The sequence below is a fragment of the Zeus faber genome, assembly GCF_960531495.2.
Source record: "Zeus faber genome assembly, chromosome: 4".
Classification (NCBI taxonomy): Eukaryota; Metazoa; Chordata; class Actinopteri; order Zeiformes; family Zeidae; genus Zeus; species Zeus faber.
The window spans coordinates 35,015,615-35,023,114 of record NC_137191.1 but is presented as its reverse complement, the minus strand read 5'-3'; the positions used below and the strand labels follow the sequence as shown (position 1 = coordinate 35,023,114).

Below are 7,500 nucleotides of genomic sequence, written 5' to 3'. Positions count from 1 at the left end.
GTGTGTGTGTGTGTGTGTGTGTGTGTGTGTGTGTGTGTGTGTGTGTGTGTGTGTCTCACAGCGTCTGGATGCTGTGCAAGGAGCTGAAGGTTCCTCTCTCCAGACTCTGGATCTTGTTGTCGTAGAGCGACAGCAGCGCCAGGTTCTCCAGGTGCTGGAACGCCGCCGCCCGCACGCACTGGATCCTGTTGGCGTTGAGCAGCCTGCGGGCGCCACAGACACGGGCTCAGCACCAGGATCAGAATGAGTCGATCCCACCGGTCGCATTCACACGGTGTACCAGGGAGCTCCCTCACGGCGACGCCCCTTTTGCTTCTGCCTGGATTTTCATGATTATCTTGCCTCCCTGGCATTTTTTCGGGGCTAAAAGTGTCTGGACCAAGCTAACCGCGGTACGCATTGACATAGCCGGGGTCTCGTTAGAATCGGGACGTTTCAGAGCTCTCGTTTGAGTTTGATCAATATTGATGTACATCTGGATCAGACGTCAGTGAAAAATTCCTGCAAATTGACCGGAGGTTGAAGAACGATTTGACTGGTCGTCACGGGGGGGTACCTCTTTGTGACATCATCAACCGACGTCATCTGATTCACAACCAAGGACTCGCGCCCCGTGGACCGCATTGTCCGCAGGGCGCGTAGAAGGACAAGCCCAGAAGAAGCTGCGTTGAATGGAAACTCGGAAAACTGTAACCCGCGCTGCGTTTCACGAAACCCGGAAGAACTACAATCGGTCACAGGAGACGTTCTCGCAACGCAGGAAGTTCTGAGAACCTTTGGAGGAAGCGTCCCCTTCTTGTGTGTTGATTTACGGAAACGCCGGAAACGTGTAATGCGTTCCTAACTTCTAAACGGCATCAGAGTCTGGATGTCATCAACGCTGCTCAAACTCGACAGTAACTAAACCCAACTCAACGCTGTGGCTCCCGAAGGCGCCGCTCAGGAAGGTTGGAGGTCTCGTCCTGGTTGTCGATGGCTGCTCCATCTTCCCATCCCCCCCATGGATGCAACATGGGCGCCATCCTCGATCCATCCCTTCTATTCCACGCACGCATCAAATCCAGGACCAGATCTTCCTTCCTCCACCTCGAGAACGTCTCCAGACTCCGCCCGTCGCTGTCAGAGGCCGCGGCTGGAACCCTAATCCACGCCTCCATCACCCCCCGTCTGGACGACTGCAATGGAGTCCTGTCCGGGTTCCAAGCAAAGCCCTGGACAGGCTCCAGTTTGTCCTCCCCCGCACCAAGCCCTGTCACCACATCACCCCCACCCTCATCCACCTCCACTGGCTCCCTGTCAAATCCTGTATCTCCTATAAAACCCCACTTTTAACCTACAAATCCCTCCAGGCCCTCGCCCCGCAGCACCCAGCTGACCTCCTCCACCCCTCTGCCCCGCAGAACCTAGCTGACCTCCTCCACCCCTCTGCCCCGCTGTACCTAGCTGATCTCCTCCACCCCTCTGCCCCACAGTACCCAGCTGACCTCCTCCACCCCTCTGCCCCGCAGCACCCAGCTGACCTCCTCCACCCCTCTGCCCCGCAGCACCTGGCTGACCTCCTCCACCCCTCTGCCCCACAGTACCCAGCTGACCTCCTCCACCCCTCTGCCCCCCAGCGCCTAGCTGACCTCCTCCACCCCTCTGCCCCGCAGCACCTAGCTGACCTCCTCCACCCCTCTGCCCCGCAGCCCCTAGCTGACCTCCTCCACCCCTCTGCCCCACAGCACCTAGCTGACCTCCTCCACCCCTCTGCCCCGCTGTTCCTAGCTGACCTCCTCCACCCCTTTGCCCCGCTGTACCTAGCTGACCTCCTCCACCCCTATGCCCTGCAGCACCTAGCTGACCTCCTCCAACCCTCTGCCCCGCTGTACCTAGCTGACCTCCTCCACCCCTATGCCCCGCAGCACCTAGCTGACCTCCTCCACCCCTATGCCCTGCAGCACCTAGCCAACCTCCTCCAACTCTACGCCCGGTCCCGGAAGCTGCGGTCCTCGGACACGGGTCTGCTCTCCACCCGCCGCATGAGGCTTCGAACCTTCGGGGACAGAGCCTTCAGTGTGGCGGCCCCCACCCTCTGGAACTCTCTCCACACTGACATTCGGAGCCTGCTCAAAACCTTCCTCTCCAACCAGGCCTCCTGCCCCCACCCTTTTTTGTTTCCTTTTTCTGTTTTTTGATTTTTTTTTTTCGATTTTCTAACCTGTCTTGTTTTGTTATCTACCCTGTCTTTTTTGTTTTCTGTTTTTTGTTCTTCCATTGTAAAGTGTCCTTGGGTTCCTGAAAGGCGTTATATAAATCCCAGTTATTATTATTATTATTATTATTATTATTATTATTAACATCACTCAACTGGACCCTGTGTATTGTTGCTTGCAGTTATATTTATTATTTTTTTATGAATAACATTTATTGTTATTATTATTATAATTATTATTATTATTATTATTATTATTATTATTATTTCACTCACAGTAGCTCCAGAGAGGACAAGCCGTCAAACACTCCTCTGGGCAACTCTGTGATCTTATTACCATACAGCACCCTGTGGAGAGGAGAGAGGAGAGATGGATATAGGGGGAGGAGAGGATGTAATTTAATTACTCACTTATTTTCAATTATATGGATTACAAGCACACACACACACACACACACACACACACTCACACACACACACACACTCACACACACACACACTCACAGTGAGTTGAGCGCTCGGAGGCCGTGGAAGGCGTCGGGGGCGATCTCCGAAATCTGGTTGTTACTGAGATCTCTGTGGTGATGAAACAAAGAGGGAACACACACACACACACACACACACACACACACAGGCACGTTAACACACCCAGATCTAGCCATCCAAGTGTGTGTGTGTGTGAGCGCACATGCGTGCGTTATTCTGTGTGTGCGTGCGTGTTAGTGTCCGTGTGTGTGTCCCTGTGTGTGTGTGTTTCTGTCAATGTCTGTGTGTGCGTGTGTCTGTGTCTGTGTGTGTGTCTGTGTGTCTGTGTCTATGTATGTGTGAGTTAGTGTGTGGGTGTGTGTGTGTGTGTCTGTGTGTGTGTGTTAGTGTTTATGAGCGCGTGTTAGTGTGTGTGCATTAGTGTGTGTGTGTGTGTGTGTGTGTGTGTGTGTGTGTGTGTGTGTGTGTGTGTGTGTGTGTGTGTGTGTGTGTGTGTGTGTGTGTGTGTGTGTGTGTGGACTCACATGCGACGGAGCTTCTTGTAGGATGCAAACGCTCCGGGTGGGACCGACTTGATGCCGTTTTGCTCCAATCGGCTGCAGGAACGGAGAGAAGTGGACGGAGAGAGAGAGAGAGATTAAATCTATCAATGATAGATATGATCTCTCTCTGGTGATAGACTATCATATGTATATATAACAAATATGAGCAGTATGGGAGCTTTATTTAATATTATATATATATGAAATTAAAAAATAATTATATATATATATATATATATATATATATATATATATATATATATATATATATATATATATATATATATATATATATATACACACACACAGGGCTCTAATCTCACTCTTGTCCCCAGGAACACTGTGCTCCAAAGTCATCACATCACGACTCCGCCCTCTCTAATCATGGTTCGCATTTTCGCATTGCACATCTCTGTTTTAATTCACGGTAAAACAGGCTATGTGTATATTAAGTATTTATATCCTACATGCCCATGAAAGCATTTTAACCACACGTTCCTCTCAGATCAGATGGTTTTCAGCAGGAAAACCAGAATGTCACAAGTGAATAAAGTGTTTTAAAGTTTTAATTCCATATTCAATATTGACTCTATGAGAAGTACGTATACACGCGTACACGTGCACAGATCTTTCTGAAAATATTTCTTTCCCCCCGTTCACGCAGGAACGGGAAAACAATTGAAAACGCTGACCTAAGCATTCTCGGTCGGTAGGGGGCAATACTCTCTCAAAGAGACGTGACGTCAAACGCCACAGGAGAATGTCAGGAGCGTGCGGCGTGTTGAGCGTCTTCATAATGTTCAGACACAGCACTGCACCAGGACGCCGCTAAAGTTGGACGGACTTTTAAACTCTTTCCAACTTTTAAAGTGGAGACACGGAGAACAAAGCGACGGGCGTCGGCCTTCGCTCGCACTGACGTTGGCGTTTTCGAGAAGCTCCGCTTTACTTCCTCGACAGGCATACCCAGGAAACATGTATTGACGTGTAAATAAAAATAACTCCACCCTGGAAGGCGTGTTCCAAAGGCTTCCTTTCCAGCTCCTTAACATTATTTTGTCGTCTTTCAACCGGTGCTTTTCTGCTTTCCCTTTTTTTTTTCTCCTGTTTTTCTGGGGCATGTTGGACAGGGACAGCGCACGTTAATGCGCATGACACGTGAATGCAGGATGTTGCTCCCAAAAATGTTGATAATATGAGAATTGAAGCAGGCGGAACATAAAAAAACATTGATACGAAACAGGGAACAGCACAACGCATTACAACTGTAGGTGGATTGAATGGAGATTCACAGACTGAATCTCCATTCCACCTAAATGTCCTCCCTATGTTTCCTGCCCGCATCGCGGCGAGGGGGGAACTCACATCTCCGTCATGGCCTCGGGGAGGTGGGCCGGGATGGCGGTCAGACCCCGGCCCCGACAGTCCACAATGTTGTTGTTGCAGGAGCACATGGGAGGGCAGGAGCCGGACGCCAAGCTGCACGGCTGCACGAAGGCACTGCCGCCGTGGCCTGGAGGGGGCGCACCGGGGGGAACGTTGGCATGGGGTCACAGTGGGGACACAACCGGACGGCGGAGGACCGTCGGCCAAAAGGAACAACAATTTTTATCCTCCAACATTCAATGTCGGTAAATAGCTCTTCAGCGATAGGGCATGAAACGCAGGCTAAAATGTAAACAAAAAAATACAATTCAACTGTCAATCGCGATTATTTGCACGACAATAAATCATCGGTAACAATGTCATGATCATGATGGAGCTAATTCCAGTGACTTTTCCGATTTGGAGCTTGGACTGCCCCCGGACGCGCGCGTCAAATCAACAAGGAACAATGAAGAGTGTTTTTTAAAAATACCAGCGAGCTCTACAGAGGATAGAGGAATGAAGGATACAGACAACAGACGACCAACAGATCAGGACTCACCTGAGCAGGCAAAGTCCTTCTTGTGCAGCTCGGCCAGGTTGAGCCCCCGCAGGGTGGGAGGGGAACTGCACTGCGTGTAGAGCCCCAGCACGGGACGCTGCCGGAGCCAGGGAGACAGCCAGGCCAGGTGGCAGTCACAGCGCAGGGAGTTGGAGTGGAGGCGACTGGGGAGGGTGGAGGGTGGAGGGTGGAGGGTGATGATGGAGATAAACAGGGAGAGAGGAAGGAACGGAATTGACATGATCCTGGAGAATGCTGGGATGCCAGGAGGGAAATGAGCTCCTCAGGTTCGGTCGAGTAATGAGCCATTTGGGGGCCCCATGGTGTTCGGGCAGAGCAGAGGAAGAGTAAATGTAGAGTAGAGGCAGAGTAGGGGTAGAAGTAGAGTAAAGGAAAAGTAAATAGAGGTAAATAGAGAGTAGAGGCAGAATAGGGGAAGGTAGACTAGAGGCAGAGTAGAGGCAGAGTGGACGTAGAGTAGAGGATCAAGTAACCTAGCCCTTGGAGGGGCCCCCATAGTATTCAGCAGCAGTTTCCTCCTTTGCTTGACCATAAAATGTGTCGTTGGGGGGTTGGGGTTAGGCCTGTTAGGACTGTTAGGACTGTTTGGACTGTTTGGACTGTTAGGACTGTTTGTTTGGACTGTTTGGACTGTTTGGACTGTTAGGACTGTTAGGACTGTCAGGACTGTTAGGACTGTTTGGACTGTTTGGACTGTTTGGACTGTTTGTTTGGACTGTTTGGACTGTTTGGACTGTTTGTTTGGACTGTTTGGACTGTTAGGACTGTCAGGACTGTCAGGACTGTTTGGACTGTTTGGACTGTCAGGACTGTCAGGACTGTTTGGACTGTTTGGACTGTTTGGACTGTCAGGACTGTCAGGACTGTCTGGACTGTTTGGACTGTTTGGACTGTTTGGACTGTCAGGACTGTTTGGACTGTTTGGACTGTTAGGACTGTTAGGACTGTCAGGACTGTTAGGACTGTTTGGACTGTTTGGACTGTTTGGACTGTTTGTTTGGACTGTTTGGACTGTTAGGACTGTCAGGACTGTCAGGACTGTTTGGACTGTTTGGACTGTCAGGACTGTCAGGACTGTTTGGACTGTCAGGACTGTCAGGACTGTCAGGACTGTCTGGACTGTTTGGACTGTTTGGACTGTCAGGACTGTCAGGACTGTTTGGACTGTTTGGACTGTCAGGACTGTCAGGACTGTCAGGACTGTTAGGCCTGTTAGGGGAGCCATCCCTGCCCCCTAGAGAACAGACTTCTCGTGGAGAGTGGTTGAGGTTCTACTCACAACGTGCGAAGCTTGGGCATGTGGTTGAAGCTGGAGACTGGAATACTGCTGATGTTGTTGTTGTTCAATGTCCTGGAGGAGAAATCCAGAGGGAACATCATCATCAAGACATTATAAAATGAACAAACTGCCTCTTTTTCACAGGAAATACTTAGTCCCACGCAGCTGGAACATGTATTTGCATTACCGTCCTACTCTGAGGATATCATATATACAATTTCAGTGTTCTATGTAACTAGATTTTAAGAGGACACCGTCATTTGATAGAATTGGATATTTTATAGAATGCCATCTCATCGTAACTATCGAAGGATCAAAAGTCGATATTTAAACTTTCATTTGAAGGTTAAAGTAGTTTGTTCAAATTGTCCAATGTGATAAAAACTCAAAGAGATTCTTTAACACAGGACTTTTCAATCCATAAGTACATGGCATGTACACTGCGGTGGTCCATATCATGGTAAATTGTCTGTGATTTCTCTGACAGGAAACCTGACCACACCCTTCTGTGGCCTTCATCCATTCCTTTGGACTTCATGTCTCGAGCGTTAATCAATCAATCAATCAATCAATCAATCAATCAATCAACAAATAGCTTGTGAATAGATCATTGTAATACTGACAGGACTTCCAGGGAGCGCAGGGCCCGGAAGGCTCCCTCCTCTATGCAGCTGATGTGGTTCTTGTCCAGCTGACTGTGAGGGCAGCGATACAGACAGTCATGTTGAAACAGTCATCAACACTGAACACAAACACAAGCACACACTCAAACAACACACACACACTCAAACAACACACACACACTCAAACAACACACACACACACTCAAACAACACACACACACTCAAACAACACACAAACACACACACACACTCAAACAACACACAAACACACTCAAACAACACACACACACTCAAACAACACACACACACTCAAACAACACACAAACACACACACACACACTCAAACAACACACAAACACACTCAAACAACACACACACACTCAAACAACACACAAACACACACACACACTCAAACAACACACAAACAC

General features: G+C 49.2%; 1 protein-coding gene across 1 annotated transcript in view; it reads right to left on the bottom strand.

The window, feature by feature from the left end:
* The window catches only part of slit1b (slit homolog 1b), a gene marked incomplete at both ends in the record, with an annotated part of 51,889 nt that overhangs the window by 27,906 nt on the left and 16,483 nt on the right, over positions 1 to 7,500 (bottom strand). Inside the window, 8 exons of the mRNA XM_079999569.1 lie at positions 60 to 203; positions 2,471 to 2,542; positions 2,699 to 2,770; positions 3,205 to 3,276; positions 4,588 to 4,735; positions 5,150 to 5,313; positions 6,450 to 6,521; positions 7,073 to 7,144. Of these exons, the coding sequence (XP_079855695.1) occupies positions 60 to 203; positions 2,471 to 2,542; positions 2,699 to 2,770; positions 3,205 to 3,276; positions 4,588 to 4,735; positions 5,150 to 5,313; positions 6,450 to 6,521; positions 7,073 to 7,144 (816 nt within the window). The remainder of the gene's footprint in view (positions 1 to 59; positions 204 to 2,470; positions 2,543 to 2,698; positions 2,771 to 3,204; positions 3,277 to 4,587; positions 4,736 to 5,149; positions 5,314 to 6,449; positions 6,522 to 7,072; positions 7,145 to 7,500) is intronic.